Here is a 14,219-nt window from a genome sequence, read left to right as displayed (position 1 = left end):
GTCAATAATGCTTAAATTGTAACTAATATTTAAATTATACCTTTTGTTAAAAGTATTAAAAAAAAATAACAAAGCAATGTTCATGCTGTAAATCACAGCACAGACTCAGTGATAAAGCCTTGACCTTCATGGGCATAAAGTAGAAAAATCTCCATACATACAACACTCAAATTGTTAATGCTACTATATGTTACCATCCCCCCAATAAATCAGTTGCATTAACTCTTCAGCTATAAAGTTGTTTCAATGTAACTCTCTTCTTAACCCCAACAAAACCATTTTATTGCAGTGAACTCACATCTACATGAAAAAGCATTCAAGCAACTAAGTTTTTCAAACCAAGAACACTAACTCCTTAAAGAAGGTAAATTATTAAATTTCTTGTCACACAATTACCTGAAGAGCTCTTTTGCTTCAAGGAACTGAAGCTGTGCAAACTGTATAAAACCTGCTTGCTGCAGGATTCGTTTGTACATTACCTATAAAAAAGAAGGAGGGGGAAAAAAAGGTTTATTATATTTGTATTTATGTAGTGCTAGTTACTACTGCAATAGCTACCTGCTGTAAATCACCAAACAAATGATCTTCAGCCACACCTGACAAGTCAAAAGCAAAATAAACCTTAATCCTCTACATTTTAAATTATGTACCTGAATATACTGAATCTACTGCCCAGACTCAGTTTCTTCCACAAGTGTGTGAACACTACACTGCTCAAGAGTACTTACTAAAAGCAAAGTCAACAAAGAGCAAGTTTAAGTTTTCTTGTTCAAATAATGACTTATTTGACATCACACTGACTTGCCTTAAGTTTTTTCTTGAGTTATTTGCAAACATAAAAACCAATGGTTATCTTTGAAGTTCCCCACGATTCAGTAAGCACAAAAAATAAAGATGGTCCCACTTGACCACACACAGCCACTTCCTTCGTGTCTCATCTCTCTGGTACAAAATTGCTGACTACTCCCATAGTCTCATCCCCACCCAGCTGATGGCCATATTTTTGACCTTTTGCCAGTTTTCTGTTGTTTTTTGGTTTTTTTTTTTTTTTTTTTAATAAAAAATTCTTCCAAAACAGCTCAACCTATCTAATAATATTCTAATATGGTTAAAAACCAAGTAAACCATGATATGGAAACCTCTTTGTTATCAAGCTTTAATATTAAGGTCACACCTAGACAGAAAATGTCTAAATGAAGCTCAGTAGAAAGAAAACACAAAAACTACTGTAAATGATAGGTAGCTATTAAATCTGAATGGTCAACCAACTAACAATTACAAGATGAAATCACTGTGCTCAGAATATTTCCAACAGCAAAAGAGAAGTAGTACTTAAAGCAAGGAATCTATACTGTGCTCTGCAGAGCATTCTCATTCATGTCAACACTGGTATTTTGGCAAATACATCCAGCTACCTTCACATGTCCTCAGTTTTTTCTTCAATTTGCTCATGAATAGACAGCTTTCTAATGTTTCACGCTGTACATGAAGGCTGTTACTAATATCAGACTTTTAAAAAAAATTTCAACAAAAATACCCAGAGTAAGTACAATACAATAGGAATGTATTCAAGGAAGGAATTGCTGAAGAGCACGAGGCCTCAAATACAGTGGATTGATACTCTGACTGATGATTTTTCACCTTGATTAAAAGGTTATGGATTTACCAAAAGAAAAGCTTGGCTTCAGTCCACTTAGTCTGTACATGCTTTACTAAAGGTTTGTCTACTGGAAATACTTCATCTCTGTTGTTAACTAGTCTATAAAATGCTTTGTAAGGTTGTGGGACATTTCTTGCCTCCCCAGAGTATAGGAGAAAAGGGAGAGACAGAGAGAAATGTTATCAGGCACAGTTTTGTCAGACAAATATAACAATATCAAATTAAACAAACAATACTTCATGACACCTTTATATTAACTAATGCTTTACATTCAAGTGTAATGATTAAAAACAGAGTTAACTAAAACTAAAAGAGAATTTAATTAGAGTTATGAAGTATAACTTCTTTAGGGTATTGACTCATAAAATAGCCAAAATATTTTTGATTTCTGACAGTGTTTTTACATCAATACACAGTAATCTGTGAACCAATGAATACCCACCTGGTCACCTTCCTAAGGACACTGCTGAATGATTTAATTCCACAAGTATTTGCATCTCATGGCACCAGAAAAACGTTAAAATCCAGCCTGACTTTCCAGAGAAAGACTTCTCACCCCGCTGATTAGTATCAAAAGTAGATAAGCTGGGGTTTTTCCCCTGAAAAGCCTATTTTCAATTTTTGCAATAGAGTGATCACTAAAATTTACATATTTAGTCAATTATGATATTGTAATAAAGTTTGAATTAATCTCACTGAAAGCAGTGCTTTAATTGCACAGCTTAGTCTGTACAACATCTTTTTAACAAAAAGTGATAAAGAGCTCATTGATAGTGTAACTATAGGCTGAAGGAACCAGTTTTAAATTTGAACTGATAAAGTGGTATTCACTTTCATTTAAATGTTGATATATCGTCAATTCCCCCATAAAGCCATGCAAGAAAAAATTGTATATATCTACAGACAGACACTTTCTGAACTTTTTTAAGATGCAATGATGAGATAGGCAGTACCCAGGTAGATTTTTAGCTGACAATATAAACACTAGATATTAAGATGTCCTAAGATAAAGATTATGGAACAAACCAGAGCAGATAGTGGAAAATTCAATATTCCCTTGCTCACAGATTTTTAAGAATGGACTAGACCTACATACCAAACACATACAGTTAAATTCTGCTTATGACAGAAAAAAAATCTTCAGTTCTTCCAGATCTGCTTGTCAGATCTGGAGCAGGCTTCTTTTAAAAAAGTACTAAGCTACACCCAGTCAAAATTCAACACCTTATTGAAGTCCTTTATAATTTCTCAAGAACCACAGTAGAACTTGCAATTCTTTAGGCAAATTCTGCACTGTTGATTGAACTCACATAAAAAACAGTAGCTATAAAAACATGACATCGGTTTTGTATTAATTCACATCTGAAAAAGCAATAGGAAAAAGATGACTGTTGAAGTTGTGACTGCTGTAGTGAAGTCTTAATTCTCTCAAATGCTAAAGAAATCCTTCCTAAAATGGTGAGAAATACCAACTACATTGTCCAAATGAATTTTTCTAGAAAGCCACTTTGTCTTTTGGTCAGATCTGGGTGCAGTTAATATGTTTTTTGAAACTAAAAAGAATTAGGAAGAAAAAAAAAAAATACCTATGCAAGATGTCTGTCAATCTAACCAAGGTCTTCACTACCATCAACCATGATTTCTGCAAACGTCAGCTGTCCTGAAAAATTAATAAGTAGTATTCAGTCATTTCATGGTAGCATGGTAGAAAGGCCTTTGTATTCTTCCATCAAAAATTACATCCGGCAGAGTCATCTCCTTGGAACACTTTTACTGAGAGTTTTTTACTTAGCAGGAATTCCTGATGCTCTAAGACAAAGAAATTTTCATCTATTATGGCAGAGCTAAATTTGCAGTCTGCAGGGACCACAAGTTAAATAACAAGTTACAGCTCCTAAGGCATGACCTGCTACTTTTCAATAACTAAATATTGACTGTACAAATAATTCTGAGAGTACAGTAATTCATTGTTGCTGTTCCACTATTATTCTGCATTACCAGCATAAATACATATATATTTATGCTGTTATACAGAGGGAGAGCATGCACCCATGTATGCATGCAATGACAGAGTATTGAACTGTAGAGGAAAAAACTCCATGTCCTCAAGATCTGCCCTGCAGCGCCCTGAGCTCAAGTGACACATAAGATGGCATCAGCCATTGCAAACTGCAGAGCTAAAACATCATCTGGCAAAGGGAACACTATACTTCATGAACCAGACAATAATAATCACTGTTATGTATGGATAGATTTTAGTGGCTGGATCAAGTGCCTCAATGCCAACCCTATGCACTCCATCCTACTGCTTGTACAAAATGGCAATATAAGGCTTTAAAGTGTCAGCTGCTCAGAATTCAGAAATGCTTGCAAAGTAGATACCAGAAGATACCTATTAGAAAATACCAACTTTTTAATAGATATGTATTATCTGAGGATAGCTCTCAGAAAGGAGTTAGAAATGAGTGACTGTGTGATCAGTTAAAGGATGTCAAAGAAATGTTGCAAAAACATATGTAAGGCATTCAGTCTGGTTGAGGTCCATCAGACTTCTATTACACAAGACTACAGTAAAGAAATCCTGATGTGCCTGCAATAAACCTGTAATGACAACACCAGGTATCAGAGTCACCTTAGAAAGCAAACTCAACACGTGACATTTCCAGCTACAGACAAGCTCTGAAAAACTGCAGTAATGTCTCAACAACTAAGCCAAGCTGAGTCATTTTAACAGGAGTCAGTGGGAAACTCCATCAATTCAAGAATTTGGTAATTGGTTAATATCAGTTTGCAAATACACCCCAGAAACAGAACAGGATATTTTGCTTGCAAGTACTATGTTTTCTCGTTTGCAACTGTAGCATAGAGTTGAAGTAACTGAACACCCTTAAAAGCACAACAAGTTAGAAAGAACTCAAAATATTCTAGGAAACTAATTTCAGGAAGACCAACCCTGTGCACTTAAGATATTTGTGGAAAGAAAGTAACATATTTTAAAGGCTGAAAAATTCTAGATGCAAGAAAACTGAGGAGAAATGAGATTCTACATAATCAATTGTAGTCCATCCTGTAAATACAGAAAGTCATCTCCCACACTAAACTTACATAAACTGTAAAGAAATCATTGGAAAATTATAGGTCATCACACATAGAAGACATTGATTAGATCATGCATCTTGTCCTCACAGTGAGATTTTTGTTTGCTTATTTAAACAGATTTGGAAGGGCAAAGTAGTAAGTGAAGATGCATAGCGAAACATCCTGGAAACTGAACTCTTTATTTGCCTAAATACTTTTCAGCTTCAAGTACTTTCAGGTAGTTGGACCTTCACAAAAGGATGGGAACACTTTTCTCAACAAGCTTCTTAATTCCAGCAGTCTCCCAGCTGCTTATTTAAGAGAGGAGTTAAGGATCAAAATGAAAGTTTTAGTTAATGATTGCCTTCAAGGGCCTTGACCAAAACTGAAAGGAAAAGGAATTATTATCTTCTTGAAATTTAAATTAAAAAAAAAAAAGAACCTAATAGTCAGATCGTTTTTGAACCATTGCAATCCTGTAACTTCCAGTCATGTTTCAAACTTTACACCTTTCTAAACAAAACAAAAATAATGCAAAAAAAACCCCAAAAACCACAACTATTTTAATGACAACAAAATGCTCCAAAGTATATTAAAAAAAGGAAAACCACAGATTTTCTTCAGGTTACAGATCAAGTTTTGCTTTTACAGTAAGAAAGAAACTAAGACAAATATTCATTCACCTACTACATGAGTAGAGATGTCATGCAGCTTTTTACAAGTCCCTAAATAGGAGCAAATACAGTAGAATATGTATGGCAATATAAATCAGAGGTAGAAGGGAATGAGTACAAATTTTTGTCAACACAGAAATCAAAGAGTTTGTAAGATACTTCACCACACAAAAAGTTTTAAATCTAAGTTACACAGCAGTACAAGCACTACTTGTAAGAGCTTGGCAGTAAGATGCATTTTCTTAAGATTTCCCATCATTTAACTTTGAAATTAAGTGCTACTGTGGAGTTTGGGATGCAGTGAGAATCTTCGACAAAAAAAGTAAAACTTCAAAATTCTAATTTAAAATAAAGTATACATTTTTAAACAGCAATAGCAAATGATAACTGAATCTAGTACCAAGGAAGTATCCATTGGATTTTCTGCCACTAGGTTTCTGGCTATGCTCTGTTTTCAATTCTCTCAAGTTACACACTTGAAAAAATTCAACAAAACCCCAGAAAAACAACAGCTTTCAACCCTGCCAATGTCACAGCTTCTTCAAGTACAAAACAATTTAGCAGAATACCTATTTCCTCAGGCTGAAATCATAAAAGGTATTACAACTTCTCTACAAGGTAAATTCCTCCCCACCTTCTCCAACCACTTTACTAATGGAATACATGACCTCACTGTGAAATTTATATTTTCATGAAAATTAAAGGAAGGACAGACCTGAAATTTCTCTTTTGGAATATTTCTTCGAGCTCCTTTTGCTAGAACAAGGGCTTCTTCCACTCTGTGGCTAGCTAGAAGATCCTGAATCTGTTTTTCCAAAGGTAGTGGCACCAAGATATACACACCCTTGTTAGTAGCAACAATCACCTTTCCTGGACAGAACAAACATATATTCAATTTACAGCCTCTACAGAAAAAAGCAATTTCAGAAATAAGCTTTAAAATACACAGTTTAAGATACAAGAACCTAAAAAGTGTTAAAGTTCCAAAAGTGACCTTTGCTGCTATCATATTTACTCGATAGTACAGTTTACCTATGAATTCCACCTCAGAAATACACAGATATGGTAAATTTATTTAGTTACAGCAGATTTTGTTCCACTCCAAGTAAGAGAAATTGGCTAGAATCACTCATGATGAACTAAGCTGGTAAGGCCACGGAAATTATTGTCCAGATTTGAGAGAGTAGGAACTTTTAACTAACAGGTATTTCTCCAGGCTTATATTTGAAAATGTTAAGCCAGACATCAAATCTAGAAAGTAATATACAGTTCACAGTGCTACAGTTTGTAACTTTCCTGGGGAAAAAAAAAAAAAAAAGTAGTACCATAGTATATTCCACACTTAGGAGTTCTCAACTGAAGAACAGATCAATAGAAACTTTTGCATTTTTTTGTTTAACAATTCTATGTGAAAGATCCCATTTTAAATCTCTTACACAGATATTAAAAAAAATTATTTTTCTTTTGTATTCCTTTCTAATATGTAAGAATTTTGTCAGGATAGTCAATGAACAAATATCTGTAGGTCACAATTACTGAGCTGTAGCATTAAATTAACATTGCTCCTTTGAAAAAAATAATCAAGTTACAAGAAAAATCTCTAGCTCCGTAGACTCCTACCCAACAATTAACTTGACAATTACAGCACATTTAATGAGCATACATTTTGTTAGAAGTCTGGAATTTTGAATTACTGAAGTATGCAAGGAATCTAACCAGGAAATCATTTACAATAATAAAAGTTTCAACAAAACAAGTCAACATAATTGTTAGATACTTTGTTTAAAAAACAAACCCAAGTGACTGCAGCGGTTGTTCCAGAATTACTGATGTGACAAAGTGTCCTTTTTAATACCTTCAAAGTCCTGTAGAATGTGACCTTCTTTAAAAGGCAGGGTTTGCTTTTGCTGCTGGTCCAGCATGCTGTGCACCGTAATGAACTCATCATCCAGAGCAACCACGTAAGGAAAGCACAAAGCTGCCCCAATCACATTCTCTGACCAGTGCACTGGGGCCCGCTGTGAAATCCCATCTACAGTAGCAAACATGCCTACAAAAAGGGAAAAACAAAGCCTGAGGCTCATGCTACTTGAAGACTGTTGTTTTCACAGCACAAAGCATGAGTACCAAGGTACAGCAATGGAAAATCTCAGAGCAGGTGCAGTACGAGGCAGCATGATGACAACATATCACACCTCCCTGGACCTGAGAGATATGTTGGTTAATTCAGTTCAATTTTTATTTTTTTCATTCTCCTTCAGCACAGGAACAGACAATGCCAAAAACTAAGATGAATACTGAAACAAGCTAGCAAGAAATTCAAGTTTAGTAAGTTTAAGAAGTTTCTTAAAGGAATTATGCCATGGAGTTTAAATTCATTTCAGAACAGTACCACTTATTGAGAACCAACCTTTAAACAATCTTGTCTTAGTAGGAGCTGCAGATCTGCACCACCTGACTTATCTGGCAATGCAGATGTGTTTGTTCTTGTAGTGTCCAATGTCTAAAGAACATTTTAGTGGACACAATTGTTTACTTATACTTTTTCACTTTTGCTACAGCCAACAGTTTCAGAGAACAAGGGCCCAGTTCCTTGGGGTGAGTCACTTCCTGTGAAGCATCTGTGTTTTAAATCACTTGAAAAAATGCAGAGGCTGTTATAAAGCAGCACAGAGCAAAGACTTTCTATTATCCCAGTGATAACTCCTATGCTGTCTTCAGAATAACCAGATTAAAGTTGCACTTAATTTGCAGAGTGTTTATTTGTCATTACCTTTCCTCATGTCTAGTCTGTCCTCCATTCTTCTTCTAGCTTAATAGACTTAAATTGATTTAAGACTACATGCCACTGGTTCTATTCATGCTACTTGATATTTCCCAATTCTGAGACATTAATTGAAGAGAAATTTTAGTCTCAATTTTCAGGCCTATTTCCATAAAGATTTACTAGCACAGTGTAAACTTCTGTTCTAAATATGAATTCATACCCCTTGATGGTATTCTCATGCCATTAAAAAGACATGCCCATGAAAATTGATCTTTGGCAGCAGTGAGCCACTTGACAGCTGGCAGAGTAAGTCTGAGCTCTAAAGAACTGAAGAGATTAAAAGATTATGTTATTCAATTTACAAAATCTCTTCCAAACAGAGGATAATGAGGCAAGGCAAGCTGGGTACAAGGACCTCCTTGGAATTCAGAAAAAAAAAAGAAAAAAAAAGCAAAACAGTGAAAACAGAAGATTGTAGACTTTTACAGAACTACAGCGCAGAGACCAAGATTTTGGATCCCTTACAGCAGCTTTCAAATTATCAGCCCTTTCCCCTCGACTAAGGGCTCTTTTTCATTACAATGACCAGCTTTTCAACCAGAGCACCTTACAGAAAATATGCTTTGAGTCATAATATATAATTCCATATTTACTCTATACCTCTTGATATTCTTATGACTCAGAAGTAAAATTTTACGTCAGGCAAAATGTACTGTCCAGTTTTAAAGGCTTTTCAGTTGTTATTCCATTATATAATCCCACTTCAAAATGTGGGAGAAAACCTGTACTAAATACATACTAACTAGTAGTAAACTTACGGCATATTATACTCGAAAGACTAATTTTTAGGCTGCTCTATTTCTGTGATGTTCCAACACAAATAATTATAAGCCACTTTTTTTTTTTTTTTTAAATGAAAAAGCTCTTTTTCAGGTAATCAAAAAAATCCTTTATGGAAGTGAGAAGGTATGCACTCAAGTCAATTTCTCTCTAGCCTTCAATAGCCAGAGCTTCTGTGACAGAATGATGCATTTTCTGTCTTCATCCAGCTCTCACCTAAGGATAACAATAAACATAACTACAAACAGAAACCACAGCCTTTTTATAGTACAGGAATGCATCTGATGGAACTTGAGATAAAGTTAGCAATCAATTCCATATTAAAAATTGCATAGACTACCCTAGGATTACAAGAGTTACTAAAACAAAGCTACACTTTCTTTTTACAGGTTTGGTGTTTTCAGCACCAAGACATACAGAAATATTTTGTATCATCTGCAAACTTGTTGAAGGTGTGCCCTTCCCTACCATCCATGTTGTTAAAATGATGTGGTATTGACCTTGCATTGGCCCCTTGGAGTACAAGACCAGTGACTGGCCTCCAATTGCACTCCAAGCAGCCAAGCCTTCAATCCACCTCAGCTGTTTCTCCAGCTCATTCTTCATCTGTTTTGTCTACAAAGGATGTCATGGCAGAGAGCAACAAAGCCTTGCTGAGCTTCACAGCTCTCCCCTCATTCGCCAAGCTGGCGCCTAATCACAGAAGACAGTCTGGTCAGGGAATTTCCCCTTTTTAAATCCACATGGATTACTTCAAATCACATTCTCCCCCTCTGAATATTTGGAAACAGCTTCCAGGATTTTCTCAGATCACCTTCCTAAGGATCAGGGTATGGCCAGCTGTACTTCCCAGGTTCCTTTCTCTTGATCACCTAAGGCAGGAGTGAAAACATTTGTTTTCTTCCAGTCCTGAGGAAGATCCTCTGATCATCATGACCTCTCAAAGATAATAAATTGGCCTCACAATTACATTGATTATCACCTTCAAGTATTCATGAGAACATCCCATCAGGTCCCATGGATTTGTCTGTCCAGTTTATTTAAATGTTCCATAACATGATCCTTCTCTGCTGAGCATGGGTTTTCCCACTGTTCTTAAGGGCTGAAAATTCCTGAAAGAAGGTCATACCAGTAGACTGACAAAGAAGGCATTAAGCACTCAGCCTTTTCCATGCCCTTTGGCATCAGGTCCTCCACCCCATTTAACAGTGGGCTTCCACTAGCCTTCCTGTGCTGCTGATATGCTTGTACAAGCTCTTTTTGTTGCCCTTTAAGGATGTTCAGCAGAGTCAATGCCAGAGGACATTGACCTCTGCCCTGGTTTTGTATAAAGTTAATTTTCTTCTTAGCAGCTGGTGTTTTGGATTCAGTAGGAGAACAATGTTGATAACACACTCATGTTCAACGGAGCACACTCCATCATCTCCTCAGTCACCATCAGTGCATTCTGGAAAACTCCTGGCTTGTCTCCTGCTGTGCTGCCCCTTTAGAAGGTACTGGAGTGGTTCAAGTGTACCCTAAAAAACAGGGCCTGCAAATGTAGAGTTCTTCCTGTTCCCTAAAGGCCTTCCCTACATCTTTTTCCTGATGAAGTGGTCTGTTCCAGGCACTCACCACAATGGTTTTGCTCACCCATGTTAGTTTGCTCTCTAACCCAAATCCATAAACTCCCATCTGCCTCCTTCTTTGTTCCAAGGCATGCCACCCATCTTCCTACTGCTTCCATGTAAAGGAAGATCTTAGCTGTTACCACACAGCTGTGCTGATTTCCCAGAAAAAGTGAGAGAGCTTCCACTACCATGATAGTTTTATAAAGCTACCATATAGCTTTATAAAGACTTCTTTCTCTGCATATGCCTGAAGCAGAATCTCTTCAGCTCTGTCTGCTGCTTATGATGTCTCTTATCAAACCAACTTGACCTGATTTGTTTGCCAACACAGCCTACCACCATCACCACCATGCCTAATCTAAATCCAACTCACCATGTTGCTCAGTCAAGTTGGCAAAAATGGTTTTGTCCCACTTGACCTGGTGGATCCCATTTCTTCCTTAAATAGGGATCCATAGTCCTAAAAGACAAAACCCATCACCACAAGCTCTGCAATCAGTTGGTGATCTGCACAATCTACTTCTACTTAAGTTCTTCCTTACCAGCAGAATTGATGAGAAAACCCCCATCTCCAATATGAGGGATTCTCCCACTACCATTACTTGTTAATTCCTCCTGGTGCTACTGCATTGTACAAGCACAGATGATTTGTTGGACAGAACTTGCTGCTTTTTATCTGCTACTGTAAGCGCTGAGCATATTGTATAGATGTAGATCAGCAAGCAGAGAAATAGAATTCTTCCAGTTATTAGAAGTCACAAGTTTCCAGTGTCTGCCATCATAGAACAGCAGAGACTCAGCCTGTCCTTCCCCTCTGTACAGCTGGAGGTTGAAGGCTCATGTCTGGGTCCAGGAGAAGATTCCATTTCCTTTTTGCCATCTCTGTTGCCACATACTCTGCTGACCTCCTCCTACTGCATCTTGTTTACTTGGCAACAGAAATCCTCAACCAAGCACACACCTCCTATGAGCAAGGACAACATTTTTACTTGGTCAAGTCTCAGCAAGAGGCAGGAGCCATTTTGTTCGGCTCAAGGTGTGAGGAGCTGCACCCTCCACTGGGAGCTCAGCTTGAGTCAATACCTCAGACCGTTTGGCGCAGTTGCTCCAGCTGGAGCTGGGAAGCATATCCTGTGCCAATATCAAGAAGTGATGGCTGTAATTTTAAACACTTAAAGCCTCTGTAAAGCAGGGTATCTGATTAAAAACATGCAACCAGAGCTTCACAAACTCAAAAACTGAATTTTGGTAAGCAGTTTCATACAGATCAGAAATAACTGATTTTTGAATAATAAATTAACTAATTACTGCATAGCACAAAGAAGCACCAAAAATGAAGTTCCTCCTCCTTTTGAAAGAACAATCTAAATACTAACTGCAAGTAAAGACAACAAAGTATCAAATGGCTGAAGATCTGGTATGAACAATTCTAACAATCAGTTTAAAATCCAGTGTCCAGATAAAGAAAAAGGTTATATACACAGTTAACTCAGAAATGTTTTACTTTATCATTATTTTGAGCACTTGCTTTTTGCCAATCTAAGTTCCAGTCTTAACTCAAAAGAAAATTAATATAAATGAATATCACTACAAATACTCTAAAGCCAAATTCATTAATGCAGAATATCTCCACCTCTGCAAATGAAGCTGAACTTAGCATTGATGCTCTACTGAGTGCCAAATCAGCATGTCCAGATCAATGAGACATGCGAAAGCAAATCAAAATTAGACCTGAAGATTTACATCAAGCCTTTTCAAGTCCATGCATTCCACAGCAGAGACCCACCTGGGATACCAAGATACACAACACTTATCTACGTATCTACAAAGGTGCCCAACCATCTTCATAACTTCAAAGAGACAAGTGTTAACACTAGGAATTCTACCAAGGAAGACCAGCAAGATGGATAATACTTAATAAAAACATCAATGGAGAGGGGATAGAGAACAAAAGCTAAAAAGAGTTTAATTATGCAAGGAAAAACTATACAATTGATAGCAAATACTCTAAAAGGTCTCTGAGAAGACAAGAAAGACTTTGCCTGTATCATGAAGAAAAGAGTGGTTTATAGCAAGTTTACAGCAGCAAAGTGCACTTGCTTAAGATCTCCCGTACTTGACATTTTAACCCCAGGACATTCTACTTACACAAGCATGTTGGACTTTATAAGTAACCTTTTTTTCATGTAACTCTCTTACACTACACCTGACAAAAGCAAAAGTCAGATTAAACAAAATTCTGATTCCTAACGAGATGCAATTATGCTTTTGAAATTATATTATTAAAGAAAAAAAAAAAAAGAGAGAAATTACTTGAATGGAATCTGGTTTCACATGCCTAAAAAAATTTTAAAAATTAAAGTAAGAATGGAAGCTTCTGAGAAAATCAGCTAATTCACAAATTTCGACTTTCCTAGCACTACTAAAATTGTTAATATACAAAAATACATGTCCGTATTTAAAACAACTTAGAGCTTTAATAGGAAGTGGGCAGCCAAAGTGACTTAGAAAAGCCCTGTATCTGAAAAAAAACCCAAGTTCATCTTGGAACATCTTTAACTCACTTAAACTGAAATTCGACTAAGAGTCTACTTCTTTAGAGGAAAGCTGGTGAGTTGATGTACGTCTTGCATTCTGGTCACAAAGCAAAATTTCAATATAAGCAATTGATTTTCTTTGGAATTTACATTGCACACTTGATTTTCTTTGGAATTTATATTAAAAAGCGAAAACCCGAATTAAGAACCTAAGTAGCTGTGAACTTTGTGCCATGCTATTCCTAATGTTTCAGTAAAAATACATAAACTGTGTCTCCTGAAAGGAGAGTCATATGGCAAACAGCATGAATGCACTCTGCCTGTGGTCTGTCAGCTCTGGGACATTGCAGCTTTTCCAAAAAAAGCTCGAGAGTACCAAGCATATACCGACCTCACAGCACATTATCGATTTAGACAGATTACAGTAGTCCTTACAATCATCTCTTAGACAAGAGCATGATTTCACATGATCTAACTTTGCAATACATAAACTATCATTTTATGTAACACAAAGCTGAAAAACACTAAATACATTAAGAAAATGGAAGCATAAAAACTGGGTAGTATCTGATAATCCCTCCAGTTAGGACAGTGTTTACCATTATAGAGTTAGGATGCAACTTACTTCCAGTAAAATTTCTTACTAACACTGTAGTACAACATACCTTCTTGTGAATCTGTTAAAATCTATAAAATGGACTTCATATGAGCTCCTCTGAATAGGGACAGAGGAAAAAATTAATTCATCTACACTAATTGAACAATTTTGTAGCAATGTGGGGCTCCACAAACCCACCCCGTCTAGTCACTACAGGCTGCCAATCTCTGAAATTTCACTTTGTATCCAACAATTTTTTTGCTAAGGGCTTCAAGATTCAATGAAATGAAGCTTTGATTAAAATAAAACACATGCTTAGAATAAAAATAATCATAAAATCTTGTGCATTAAAAAAACACTTGGTGTGGTTTTTTACAGTTATAATAGCATTATAGTTATAATAGTACTAAGTATCAAAAATTTACCATTCCCCTTTTTATCTCAGCATTCCAATA

The 14,219-nt window shown here is 36.3% G+C and overlaps 1 protein-coding gene across 3 annotated transcripts in view; it reads right to left on the bottom strand.

Moving 5' to 3' along the window:
• The window catches only part of TGFBRAP1 (transforming growth factor beta receptor associated protein 1), a 32,786-nt gene that overhangs the window by 14,907 nt on the left and 3,660 nt on the right, over positions 1-14,219 (bottom strand). For all 3 annotated transcript variants that reach the window (XM_058841340.1, XM_058841333.1, XM_058841348.1), the window contains 3 exons: positions 7,268-7,462; positions 6,128-6,282; positions 397-479 (listed from right to left, as the gene is read on the bottom strand). In XM_058841340.1, the coding sequence (XP_058697323.1) occupies positions 397-479; positions 6,128-6,282; positions 7,268-7,462 (433 nt within the window). The remainder of the gene's footprint in view (positions 1-396; positions 480-6,127; positions 6,283-7,267; positions 7,463-14,219) is intronic.

Source organism: Poecile atricapillus, chromosome 1 (genome assembly GCF_030490865.1).
Source record: "Poecile atricapillus isolate bPoeAtr1 chromosome 1, bPoeAtr1.hap1, whole genome shotgun sequence".
Lineage (NCBI taxonomy): Eukaryota > Metazoa > Chordata > Aves > Passeriformes > Paridae > Poecile > Poecile atricapillus.
This window is presented reverse-complemented; position numbering and strand designations above follow the sequence as displayed.